Source organism: Mastigoproctus giganteus, chromosome 7 (assembly GCF_048544385.1).
Source record: "Mastigoproctus giganteus isolate SK-2022 chromosome 7, ASM4854438v1, whole genome shotgun sequence".
Taxonomy (NCBI): Eukaryota; Metazoa; Arthropoda; class Arachnida; order Uropygi; family Thelyphonidae; genus Mastigoproctus; species Mastigoproctus giganteus.
The window spans coordinates 93,771,990-93,786,609 of NC_143581.1; the positions used below are offsets into that span (position 1 = coordinate 93,771,990).

Below are 14,620 nucleotides of genomic sequence, written 5' to 3' on the forward strand. Positions count from 1 at the left end.
CTTATGGTCCTTGTCTCTCCACTCTGACTTTTGCATTCAGGTCACCTATGATGACTGCAACTCCACCTGTGATGTTCTCTTCGAGCTTGTTCTCAAACTCTAGCTTCTCCATTTCTTCGCAACCAGTTTGCAGAGCATAGCATGATATTATTCACCTCCAGTAGCCTTTCCTTAATCCTGTGATCTATAATGATGGCTACACCCTTCCTCACTACATCACCTCCAGACCGACAGAGGTAATAGCTTCCTCTTAACTCTCTACCAGTGGCGTAGCTAAGTTTTTTGGGCCCTTTATTTTTATTAAAATAAATTTTAATTAGGTATAATGTAAAAAAAAAATGTCGAATCATTTTAATAACATAAATATGTATTTTATTTAGGATTTCTTTATAATTTTACAAACATTGAAAACATGAAAATTAATATTACAATATGTTACTACTAATTAAATACAATTTTACAAATATAAAAAATTATACTAGAACTAATAAATTTATTAAAAAAAGTTAAAATGTTACTTTTCGTGCTTTTACATTTGCAAAATCATTAATAATATCTTTTAAACCCATTTTACTGGCATATTTATGCTCAATAGCCAACACTGCAAGATTGCACAGTCTACTCTGACCAACAGCATTTCTTTTATAATTTTTTATTATTTGTAATTTATTAAATGATCTTTTGGCAGTGGCAGCTGATGCAGGCCCCTGCCTGCATCAGCTGCATAACATAAAACATAACATAACACGTAACATAAATAAAGCAAAATTTTCTGAAAAGTCACTTTCTACGGCACTATATTTTGAACTTAACAAATAAAAAAATTGTCTGATAGACATGTCTGCTGATAAATCTTGTTTAATAAGTGTAATTAAATTACAATATTGAATTGGCAGCTGGGGAGAAAGTACAGATGAATACTTTTTAAGAGATTTTCACACTCACTTAATACAGGGTGTCTCAAAAATACACGGTATAACTTCAGGAATGAGTTCCTCATATGTAGACAATAAAAATATTTTATATCAACATAGTTCCGGAAATGCTTGGTTCCCGAGTTATTAACCGGAATGTCTTATCTCCCGCAGGTGATTTCCTTCATCACAAGATACTGACAGAATCTGGTGGTTCTCCATTCCACGTACTCAAATCAGGAGCAAGCGGATATGCACTTTATGTATGGTTTCACGGATGGCAATGCTCAGGAGGCTCATCGTTTGTACCACAAAAGATCCCAGAACGAAGATGTCCAGACAGAAAACATTTGAAGGTATCCATTGCCACCTTTGTGAACATGGGACCTTTACAACTCATGCTGCCGACCAAGATCTACGACTCCTGAAGTAGAGGAGGAGATTTTGGATGTTGTGCATGCCACTCCTGGAATCAGCACACGCAGAATAGCAATGCAACTGGCTGGTCAACGTTTGACTATTTGGAGAGTGTTGCGAGAACACCAACTGTATCCTTCCAATCTGCCTGGTCACCAGTAGATTACCCTGCACGAGTAACGTTCTGCCAGTGGTATTCAGGCAGAAGGTGGACATTTTGAACAATTACTATAAGGTGATGTGAACAGTTAAATGTCATAGACAGACCTTCAAAACTCGGACACCAAGCATTTCCGGAACTATGTTGATATAAAATATTTTTATTGTCTATATATGAGGAACTCATTCCTGAAGTTATGCCGTGTATTTTTGAGACACCCTATATCAACCCCAGGGGCTCACATCTGGTGAGTATGGGCTTGGCACACCAAGGGTTCTGAGCTGGATATCATCATTCTTCTCTTCTTTGGTGATTCCCTTTTATCTCTCTCTCTCTCTCTCTCTCGGGGTAGTTCAGACATTTTTTTTTGGCTGGTGCAACATAAGCCTCAGGCTTCCTTGCACCATATGGCTAATAATAATATCAGCATTTGACAAATTAATTATTTTTTTTGGTTCTAGTATTGCAAAATAATTTTTTTACTAACTTCATAATTTTGAAACGATTTTTAATTTGTATTATAATTTTTTCTAAAACATAGTAAAAAACACTGATTTTAAAAAACTGAAGCTAATTCATCATACTGTCTTTTAGTTCTACATTGTTGTTTGTCTTCAAATTTCAGATCTACCCGGAACTCCTTGCCAAATTTCTCAGATTCCTATTTAATTTGTTCGTATGAATTTCGAATTTTTTGTAAATTTTTACTGACTCGATCCAATACAGAAGTACAGGTGACCTCCACTTAATGCTGATAATTCGTTCCAGAAAAACAGAGGTAAGCGAGTGCCGTATTCCCGTAATGTAACATATGTATTTGCAAGTCGCGGTTTATACCACCGCGACTCACAAATAATAAACAGTAGTGAAAAAGATACCAAATGACAGTCAAAATATTTAATATTAAAAATCTGTACATATAAAATATTCTCCGTTACATACGTATATAATTATGTGGTAAGTAACTACATTATGTATCAAAATTAAACTTAAAATGCCAATTAAAATCATGAATCTATTAATGGGTCTGACGTAACCCAGTGGTCAGGAGCAAGAGAGATGCACAGCACACATTCCTTGAGTGGACCGGGGTTCAAGCCAGTGACTACTAAATACGATAAATATTTGTATTGGCAATTTACTGTAAACTCTACTGACTTGGTTGTCGTGCCGGAATATAAAGAGAAAAAAAAAAAAAAATTCCGATGGCCTTTATTATTATTATTATTATTATTAATATCCATATGATGCAAGGAAGCCTGAGGCTTATGCCGCACCAGGAAAAAAAAAAAAAAAGTTCCCGAGTAACCCTGAGAGAGAGAGAGAGAGAGAGAGAGAGAGAGAGAGAGAGAGAGAGAGAGAGAGAGTCAAAAGTAGAAGGGAATCACCAAGAAAGAGAAGAATGATGATATCCAGCTCAGGACCCTGGGTGTGCCAAGCCCATACTCACTAGATGTGAGCCCCGCCTTGGACTGCAAGTTTTCATATCTTTGGTCAATTTTGGGTTGTACTTGGGCCCTCTTCCTAGTAAACTAAAAGGGGTTTTACTTTAAAATTCCCGGCAGTGTTACCACTCAACAATAAAGTCAACCAATGCTTTGCCACTTTGAAGCCTGCCATGTTTTTTTCTTCTTTTGATATCACACTTCTTTTAGGCATTTGTTTCCAAAAAAGTCCTGTTTCATCTATGTTAAAAACTTGTTGAGAAGTATAACTCCTCTCTTCAATAATTTTAAGAAGTTCTTTTTTGAAAGTTTTGGCTCTATCTTGATCTGCACTTATGGCTTCTCCCTGAATTTTAAATCTATAGAACCAGCTCTTACTAGCTTTAAATGGCTCCACATTATTTTTTTTTAAGGTGAGCTTTCTTCAGATCACCATTTAGGCTAATCGCTTTTAATTTAATAATATTTAGCCAACATACAAGTTAGTGCAAACGCATCATATTAGTACACAGCTAAACTCTAAATTCACAAAATTATGCAAAGGCGGCATCGTTTAAGTTATATCTCATATTGTGAATACCTTCACAATGAGTTGCCATAATATTTAATATTCAGCTTAATGGAATTGTGCGTTGGATATTATCTTCAATAAAATTATTTAGAAGTCTCTCCATTTCAATTATAATAGCCAACATAGCCATAACCAATTTAGTTGCTTGCAGTGGTCTGCCTTTTCTGCTGCTAAAATTAATTCTTTATTTTTTATAATTGTTCTTACAGTTGAGTCTGCCAGTCCAAAATGATGGCACACATCCACTTGTCATTGAATGGAATCGATCGTTTAAAAATGTATAATTTAATTTTCAAATTCAGTCTTTTTCTTACCTTAGTAAGCTTCGTACCGCATTCAGACATTGTTGCTCTTTAATTCTTATCCGCCATTATTCATCTTCAAAAATGTAACTGCGTTGCATTAATTATTATACAATGTTCGAGTAAACTGTCCGTTACCTAACACTGTACTTCGGATAAATGCATATAATGCAAATATTACAAGCAATATACGTGATCATTTTTTAAAATGTTGATCTTGGAACTACGTAACAAGCCACCGTAATGCAATTAAATTATCATGGAAGAAAATTTCACTGAGCATGGGAAAATTTATGCTGTTTTGCTATTCATTTTCAAGCTATCGACTACATCAGATGAAACGTTTTTTGTTAAACATGCCAAAAATTTAATCTGTATGCTGGTAAAAGAGTGTTTTAGTAAGTTGTGACAGTGTTAGAGTGAGATATGGGTTATAACATAAGAACAGCGCCATAACGAATCAGCGTAGAGCAAACCGCGTTATAACGAGAGCCTGCTGTACATTCATCAAGGTCTATATCATGCTTCTGTAGAGTTTTTTAAAAGTAATTAATTTTGCACATCACGTTATTCAAAAATATACAAATGGAATAAAAACAAATGTCATCATTTGCTTCATTATTCTAAGTGCTTCACCTCGGTCTGCTTTTTTAGTTGATTTAAGATTAATTTCTGTCAAAGTGTTTATAATATCCACAAAACGAACTTTCACAGCTGTTATAGACTGTAATCTTGTAATCTACCAGACCAGTGAATAGGGTTGAGTTGAGTTTTTTTAATGCAACTTCAGATTCCCCAGTAAATTTAGAAAGGAGATCCCATCTTTTTGTACTATTTCCAAAAAAATTATACAAATTTTGAAGAATGTCAAAAAATGATGAAACGTTATTACAACAATTTATGCTATCATCAATAACTAAATTTAAATTGTGACTTACACAATGAATGTACTCTGCATTTGATTGGATCCTTTTAATGTGTACACCATTATAAACCCCACTCATGGCATTAGCCCATCACATCCCTAATCATAACGTTTTCAATCGGAATATTTAGTTTGTGTAATATTTTCATTATATTATCCGTCATCATTTCTGCCGAATGTCATAGAATCCTAAAAACATTTCACAATTTCAAAATCTTTGGATTTTTCATTTTCATTGCAGATTATACAAACATGTCGTACAATAACACTTAATCGATTTTTTTTTTTGTTTTTTCTAAGATCTTAAGTAGTATCTAAAATTAGTGAATAGAATGGTGCTGAATTAATTTTGAGTGTTAATTTGGTACCTAAACATTCTATTAACTCATTTTGGATAGTGGGGCTTAAATAAGTTACTTAACTGGATGACTTATTAATAATTTGTTTCATTACGTTATCATAGTAGGAAAGTAAATGGACTTGCGATAAAAAATTGCCGTTGTAGTCTTCCAAAAATCCTTTCTGATGACCGCGAAATGCTAAAGAATTTTTAGCCAACATAAGCATTGTCCGAAATAACCATTCTAGTACCATTTCCAAAATGAGGATCTGTACCTTACTTGTTCCTCAAGATCTTTATCAATCATTGTTTTCTTTTGCCACATTTCATGTATAGCACATGCCTCGATATGATGTTGAGAAACACTAAGTTTTTATGCGAAAAGATAGATTTTTCCAATCTCGTAATCCTGAACTCCACTGACTTTTAATATTTGAAAACATGCTGGTAAAAGAGCGTTATAGCAAGTTGTGATTTTAATATTTGAAAACAGCCAGCATAGTTAGCAATATGCAGCATCTAAAATTTGTGAGTAGCACAGCCACAAATGAGGAACTGGACCATACGTTGAAGCAGAATAGTAGTACATGTCACTAAAACTTCTATTTTGTTGTTCAAGATCACTTGTAAATGGTCCTTTAGGTCTCTGAGATGACAAACACATGTTTCTTTTTGTTTCATCAGAAATGTTGATGTCCATGTATTCTCCAAGATCACTTGAGGGAATAAACAGTGCAGTGCATTCAACAATAATTTCTAACGAAGCCATATCTATGATTGTTGAATTGTTTTCATTTGCTGACCCTGTGGACCATTTAAATCAATTGATTTTAATGGTCCGCAAATATATTTACACTAGCAGCATTCTTTTCCACATTTTCCGATTCAATATTGGTCTTTTCTTTACCTTCTTTGGATATAATTCATAACTGTGTTTTGTAAAGAAATGATCTAATTTAGGTAATTTATTGACTGCTTGTTCTTTTGCTTTCTTCGTTATTTTTTGGGCTCCACTCTTTCCCTTTTTCTTTTCATCCATTTTTAACTAAAAAATTTATTAATTTAATTTTAAACTTTATATTTTAAATACAAATACGTACATTTTTGTATATCAATTGCTGTTTTGATAATGACTTGAACAAACTTGAATTGAAATTAATCAACAAGTGTCTGATCACTATACAAAGTTGCATTTGTAAAAGAAAAAATAAAGACTGCTGCATCTGAGCTTGTTATGTTTTGGTGATAAGGTATAAGAAGAATTTCTTCCTTGTTCTGGATGTATTACATTGTTGAAGAGCTCAGTGAGAAAAATATTTTCATTACATGTTGTCTGTCTATAGGTCCTAGAATAGTAGGGGCAACCCCTACTTGCATCTGTTTATGGGCCCTGGTGAGGTAGGGCCTCTAATTCACTAGGGCACATAGTCTTTACCTACTTTTGCTATACAGTAACTATGCCCCTGCTCTCTACACCCATTTCCTTTCCATTTTGATTCACTCAGTCCAAGTATGTTTATTTTCCTGACCTTTAATATGTCCACACACAACTCAATTTTTCCTAACAATGTCATAATATTGAGTGTGGCTAGTTTAATATAGGTTGTCATCAGGCTTGTGGCCATCACAGATATCACCACTAAGATCAGGTATATCACATCCGAGCTTATTACTTTTGAGGCTTATTTTATTGTTGAAGGCAATAAATTTAAGCTGCCAATCTGCCACAGAATTTTTTAATAATACAGTATAAATACATGCTGGACAACTGTAGACAGCATGGCAGTAGAAGGCCGATGCTTAGTCCATCCTTCATGCTCAACAGAAGTCATTACACTGCGAGTCTGTTTTATCTGTGAATATACTGTGGTGTTATAGTTAACGATTTTATTGAAATGCTAGTGTGCTAATACATATCCTAAAGTATTTTGACTGGTTTCTGTACTCTTTTTTTTTAATTTTTTTTAAGTCCAATTGGTGCTCAGTCATTTGAAGATAGAATTCTATGCAGAAGTAATTGAGAGTGAAGAGGCTCAATGAAGTGTAATCACTACTTTTTTAACCCTTATGTGTGCTCATGTTCTCATTCCTGTGTTTGTACAGACATATTTTAGTATTAGTAGTTATACTTCCTGCTTGTGATTGATTTATTAGCTAGTTAACATTATGATATAACTGCTTATTCCGAAACTTAATTAATGAGCACGATCTTTCCTCTGCAAGTTCCAAAAATTAAATAAAATTTTATTGCTATTTATCAAGAACAGGTGGCAATAGTGGTGCGCACCTTTTTATTTCTAATCTTTATCCTATCTCCAAGTGAAAAAGTTCTTCGTCGAGAAAATGAACCTCTGGCATTATTTGTGCATAGGTATTTTGTCCAAACTTTAATAGTTTAATTAAAGTTTGGCCAATTCCACTGAGTGTGGAATCCCTGTCCAACCAATGGATAATATTTTAAACAGAATGTTAAAATCCTTAATAAAATGAAGAAAATGCTAGCTGCTGTTCACTACATAGTTAATCTTTCCAATAAGTAATGACAATAATCCTTGGAGAGTACAAGTGTCAGAGTGCCACAACAAGCCACAATAAGGCATAAGGGAATGCTAGGTTTGCAACTCCGTATTGCTAATGATACGAGTATATTCTAGATGAATTTTGTGGATGAATGTTTCCACAGTTACAAAATTCCTGTTTCAATGCATTAAACTTTTCTTGTTGTTGGAATGAAGCAATTCAAATTACTGTATTGCTTGAGCACATGAAACACGAACAAACAAGGTAAAAATTGCAAGTTCCAACATACCTCTAAGAACTTCTGCATTCCTGGCCTTGCTGTGAGAAACATTCCATGGTCTATGATGTAAAACACCAATCCACATACTCAAAGTAGCAACATACTGTCGTGCTGTTGAATATATCTTTTGATCTGAAAATATGCTTATAATGAACACCTTTCAGAACGATATGAACTGCCTTGTGATGATGTGCAAGCCTGAAATGTTTTCTCTCACAGGCGTCTGACAAATACAATCCCTGTAATAATTTGACACTGCCATTAATTCAACAAATATCGGGAAAAAGCCTTGTGCATTGGGGATAAGCATATTATGAACAAATCCTATTGCTAGTGGTGAACTTTGAAATAAAACTTCATTTCTACAGTTTGTTAGGTATGTGACCTTAGACATGATCACATGTATTTGCTTATTCAATGACAACCCCAGCAGCTTGTTTTTCAGACCTGCCCCATCACCACCAAATACGGAGGATGCGGAAAGGTCAAGGAATGACCACCGCATATTCTCGGAGCAATATGGCCTTAGTTGCTAATGCTCCTAAAAAAAAACCAAAATAACCAAAAATTCAGACCTGCATGTTCCAGAAGCAACCCACCTAACACTGCCTTGATAGCATCAAGCAAATGTATCCCATACCTGTAAAAACACTCTCTCACATTAACAAGCACAGACCATGCTAAGAAATACTCTACCCCCATTTGCTTGGCAGAGTCTCTCTCCAGGGTTGAAGTGACTGTTAAAATTCTCATCATGTACTCCCTCCTATCATGTCAGGAGAGACAGCTTTAGACACATTCAAATTGAAACCTAACTCACTACGTTTTCTTAATGTTGTCCTGTACTTTAATTAAATTCTCAGATCTCTAATTCTTAATACTTTTTAATACCAAGAGATTTTGTTCAAGGCAGGGCCATTTTAAGAACTCTCAGGGGGGCCCCCTGGCAAATTTCCAAATGTGGCCCATATTCAGTTTAAGCTTTGCATGGAGCATAGCAAACACTTAAAAATTATAATTATATAATATAATTATATTATATAATTATAATTACATAATATATATATATATATTAATAATATATATAATATTATATAATTACTGTATATGTATTATTAATTTATAATCATAAGCGAGAATTAAATTTGTTAATTATTTTTCTAAACATTAATATTTTCAGCACTTTAAACTATTTAAAGAAAGCCAAAAACATTATTCGTATATCATTATGTTCCATGTTTGCAGTGCTTTCAACCGCAATGTAACATGTGGGACAGAGGATCTTTTAAAAAATTATTTAAGATCAACAAGTGAGGTCCCTGGCATCTGCCGGGTATGCCCATGCGTTAAAACAGCCCAGGGTCAAGGCTCAGACTTAAATGTATGTCAGGTGAACTGATGAGACTACTGAGAGTGAATAAAAATGGATTCTGTTATTTATTAAATTTGCTATTGAATTGAGAATTATCAGGACTTCAATTATAGTAGCTAGACATTCTTAGTTTCTTGGAATAAACTAATTTATTATCATCAATGTAGAGTAAAATCTCTAATCCCCTTCATTCCCAACACCCAAGAGTTAAATTAACATAAATTTAAAAATACTACATAATACATATAGTATTATGTATAATACTATGTATATCAATCAAACTATTGTTAAAATATTTTTAGAATATGTCTTGGAATGAACAACATAAAGAGAAACACCTACCAATCCTCTTTCCAAAATGATTTTGGAAACTGGGCCGAACTGAGAAAAATAATCAGCTAAATGCAATTCTGAAGTTCCACAAGGAAACCTAGTAACATATACTGAAAGTTCTGCTGTCTTCTGCCATGCTAACCAGCATCTTTGTCTTTCAACTTTCATCAAATGTTTTCTACCACCGAAATGAGCATCTCTTTCACTTCCTGTAATTACAGTACATTGAAATATCAATCCTGAAAACCCTACAGAAATTGGAATCTTTAAAAAAAAAAAAAAAAAGAAAATGAAATTTCACTAAGCTAAAAAAATTATTATTATTCCTTTTTTTTTTGCCGAAACAAGATGATATAACTTCTATGATTCAAGCCATCTATGAAAGCTTGGCAATTTACTCATCAAGAAACAAAAACTACCATAATAAGGACTTCTGTGTCATGTTTTTATGTCACATAAGACAATTATATAGTAATAAATTGAAACTATTCATTGACATAGATTTTAATCTAATCAGATACATTCATATTTTATTGTAATACAGTTGAAGTTCTTTATAGCGACCCTCTTTTTTTAATGTCCCAGCATGTTATAATGTCCTATGTGGTTGGTCTCAGCCAATTTCTCATTACCCTAATGTTATTTTACATTCAGTATAATGACCTACAAAATAAAAATATTATTATTATTATTATAATTAGCCATATGGTGCAAGGAAGCCTAAAGCTTTTGCTGCACCAGCCAAAAAAAAAAAAAATTATTTATTAGTTACCCCAGAGAGAGAGAGAGAGAGAGAGAGAAATAGAAGGGAATCACCAAGAAAGAGAAGAATGATGATATCCAGCTCAAGACCCTGGGTTGTGCCAAGCCCATACTCACCAAATGTGAGCCCCCTGGGGGATGTTTCTCTATAATGACCATAAATTAGTATTAGCAATGGCCACATGGTGTAAGGAAGCCTATGGCTTATGCCGCATCAGCCAAAAAAAAGTATAATAATAAAATAAAATAACAAAAAATAAATAAAATAAAATAATAAGAATAAAAATTTAAAAAAAATAATAAAAGAAAAAGAAATAGACAACCTATGCATTTCCCTCCTCCCATAGATAATTATCCAGCTGACCTTTGAATTTCCTCAAACTGTCAGCCTCTACCACCCACCTGGGTAACTTATTCCAGTTATTTATAACTTGTTAGCTAAAATAAAACTTCCTGCAATCCAGTCTAAACATCTCTCCCAGTAACTTGAAATTATGGCCCCTTGTTCAAAAATCATTTATAACCATGAAAATTTTGTCCTTATTCATTTTGCTTATACCTCTCGGGGCCTTAAACACCTCAATCAAGTCTCCAAGCACTGCAACCCACATATTCAAAGTCTTCCATCATATGAACGCACCTTTGGCCGATCTCACCAGGTGAGTTACCTGTCTTTGGAACCTTTCAAGAAGCACAATGTCTTTCTTTAGATGCAAGTCTACATACTTGAACACAGTATTTGAAGTGCGGTCTAACAATAGCCTTTTACAATGGGATTATGACGTCCTTATTTCTACTCGCAATTGTTCAATGAATCATCGATAGGACACTGTGGGACTTCCTTGCAACGTCTACAATGCTTGGAGAACTTCATATCTGACCATATCGTAATACCCAAGTCCCTTTCCTCCAATATCAGCTTTAGTTCAACTCCGCCGTGTATAAGTTATTTTGGGGTTACTATTCCCTGGTTGCAATACCTTACACTTTGCTGGATTAAAGCATAGCTGCCATTTTTCTGACCATTCCTGAAGTCTACCTACTCTGAAGAAGCTCTGCTTGGCATTAAACATTAACTACTATACCAATCTTTACATTATCTGCAAATTTAGACATCACGCCTTTTATCCCCTCATCGATGTCATTTACAAAAATCATAAACAACAGTGGTTCTAATAATAATGCTTGGGGAACACCACTTCTTACATCAACTCAATCTGAGGAATAACCATTTATCACAACCCTCTGCCTCCTGCCCTGAAGCCACCCAGCCATCCATCTAAGGATTTTCTCTGTGATTCCAACCTGTTCTCGGTTAAAAAGTAACCACTCATGTGGAACCAAGTTAAATGCTTTGCTGAAGTCTAAACAAACAATGTTGAAATTATCCCCTAAGTCCAGCTCTTGAGTGACACTGTCAAAATAGCTAACCAGATTAGTTAAAAATGATATTCCGTTTACAAAGCCATGCTAAGTATTCTTCAGAATTCCATTTCTACCAAAACAATCCTGAATTCCACACTGTCTCCATGATTTTCCCTACTACAGAAGTTAAACTAACCAGCCAGTAATTTCCCACTTCACTCTTTTTTTTTTTTTTTTTTATGTAAACTCCAAACACGAGCGGTATTAAAACCTATAGTACTTAGTACCATGCTTGGGTTGGAGGTTGAGAAGATGAAAAAAGATATTTGTTGATATTGGACTTGAACTTCTGTAGACTGTAATTTTCAGGAAATACGTACGAAGGGAGGTTGTTCCAGAAAATGGCAGTTGAGTAATAAATGAGGAAGATGAAAAGTTGGTTCTGTGAGTTTGAAGTTGGAAAGTAAATGGATGTTGGCTGGTGGCTGCACGTGTTCGGACTCTTTTGAAAGAGAGAGCAGGAATTATAGAAGCCAATTCAGAAGAACAGTGCCCATGGAAATATCTCATAGACATACTGTTTCTGTGCAGCAGAAACAGTATGTCTATGAGACAGCAAGTGGAGAGAATCTGTTAGATATGAATCATTAATTAACCTAACTGCCCCCTTCTGAATGGAATCAAGAAGCCTGAGAGAGGTTTTGGGGGCACCACCCCAGATGTGGGAATAATATTCCATGGCAGGGCGGATTTGCGATTTGTACAGGGTGAACAGCTGTTTGGAAGAAAAGTAATGCCGAGAGCGAAAGAGAAAACCATGTTTTTTAGATGCAGAGGAAGAATATTTGTAACGTGCTTGTGTCAAGAGAGATTAGAAGTCAGGGCAATCCCCAAAAGAGATATATCATTTTGCCTAGAAACTGGAGTGTCATCAAAGATAAGGACAGGAGCAGAAGAATCCTTTTTGCGAGATATAAGACAAGACTTACTTTTAGAAGGGTTGAAATCAACTAAGTTGTCTTTGCCCCACTGGAGAATTACCCGAAGATCTGCATTTAAGGAATTGGTAGCAGATTTTCGAGAAGTTAAAGCTGATTGAGCAGGGCAAGGTTTCTCAAAATGGAAAGTGGAATGCAATGTGCTATCATCGGCAAAACTATGGATAGGATTTCCAGTCAATGGAAGAAGATCATTAATAAACAAGAGGAAAAGAGTGGGGGAAAGAACTGAACTTTAGGGGACACCGGCATTAGTGGAGAAGTTAGAAGACAAAGAGCCATCTACCATCACCCTCAGTGCGCGATCAAAGAGAAAACTGGATAACCAATTACAAAAAACAGTGGCAAATCACAAGATGAAAGTTTGTTTAGAAGACATTTATGCCAAACACGTTCGATAGCCTTTGAGGTATCAAGAGCAACTACTTGTGTTTCACCGAAACTTTCCATTGAATTAGTCCATAAATGGATAACAAAAGCTAGAATATCACCAGTGGATCAACACTGACAGAATCCATACTGGCAATCGTTGATCAGATGGAAGGTTTCTAGGTAGTTTAAGAGTTGGTCTCCATTACTTTAGAAAGAGTAGAAGTAATTATAATGGGACGATAATTGGATGGGAGGGATTTGTCACCCTTTTTAGGAACTGGCTGAATATGAGCAAATTTCCAAGCAGAAGGAAAAACACCTTTGGAATAAGAAAGTGAAAAAAGGCGGCAAAGAATAGGAATAAGTTCAGGAGCACAGGTTTTGAGAACAAGTGAAGAAATACCATAGGGACCTGGAGCTTTCTTAGCATCAAGATTAGTCAAAATCCTTCTGACATCCTTTTGACGGAAGACCACAGGAGGCATTGAATGGAGCGTGTTGGTAATGGAGGGAGGTGTTTTACCAAGATCATTAATACATAAATTGGATGCTAGCAGGTCAGCTTTATCCTTGGCTTACATGACAACAGAACCATCTGGTTTGGACAGAGATGGGCAAAAGTTGCGGCCAATAGCTTTGGCAAGAGACCAGAATGCTCAGCTACCATAAGGGCAAGAAGCAAGTTTTCTACCCTTAGCCTGTTCAAACTCTAGTTTGAACTGATTAATAACTGCTTTACAATTGTTGCGAGCTTTGGGGTAGGCAGAAAATGAAGCTGAAAAATTAGAAACAAGCCAATTACAATATGCAACGTTCTTCTCTTGAACAGCCTTAGCACATTTATTGGAAAACCAAGATTTAGATAAAGGACGAGATTTTAAACAGGAGTGTGGGATAAAGGATTCCATTCCTGAAAGAATAATTTCACTGACATGATCTGACATCAGAAGTTTTGACACAGTAATCCGACCAAGGAAAATACGAAAAGAAATATTGCAGGTCATCCCATTTTGTATTCTTGTAATGCTGAACAACATGAGGTTCAGAAGAACATGAGATAAAGGCTCCACTGAAGAAGAGACAATCACAAAGTTGTGATCTGAGGTGCCTAAAGGACCTCTCACTTCGACCGTGTATTTAGAAGGGTTGTTTGTGAGAAAAAGATCAAGCATGTTGGCTCTATGATTAGGATTGTCCAGTATTCTTTTAGGTAAATGAGCAATCTGTGCAAGGTCATTAGTAATTGTAAAAAGCCTCAGCATCACGACCAGTTGGGTCGGTGTGACTAGAAAACGGAAGCCAGCTGGAGTTGTGAACATTAAATTCACCAAGGAAAATTACCTCACTGTTAGGAAAGTTGGACTGGAGAGAGTCAAGTTGCAAAGAGAGGAAATCAAAGAGCTCCAAGTGATTAGTGGAGTTGGGAGAACGGTAGAGACAACAGATGAATTTGACACAATGAGGTAAAGAGATTTTAAGCCAGAGAAGATCGAAGAGAGGAGATTCCAAATTACCAAGTCTCTGACAGGGAATACCAGAACGGA

At 35.3% G+C, this 14,620-nt stretch overlaps 1 protein-coding gene across 1 annotated transcript in view; it reads right to left on the minus strand.

Moving 5' to 3' along the window:
* The window catches only part of LOC150083082 (speckle targeted PIP5K1A-regulated poly(A) polymerase-like), a 209,143-nt gene that overhangs the window by 174,022 nt on the left and 20,501 nt on the right, over positions 1–14,620 (minus strand). The window contains exon 2 of the mRNA XM_090378385.1: positions 9,589–9,788. Coding sequence (XP_090234511.1) covers positions 9,589–9,788 — 200 coding nt within the window. The remainder of the gene's footprint in view (positions 1–9,588; positions 9,789–14,620) is intronic.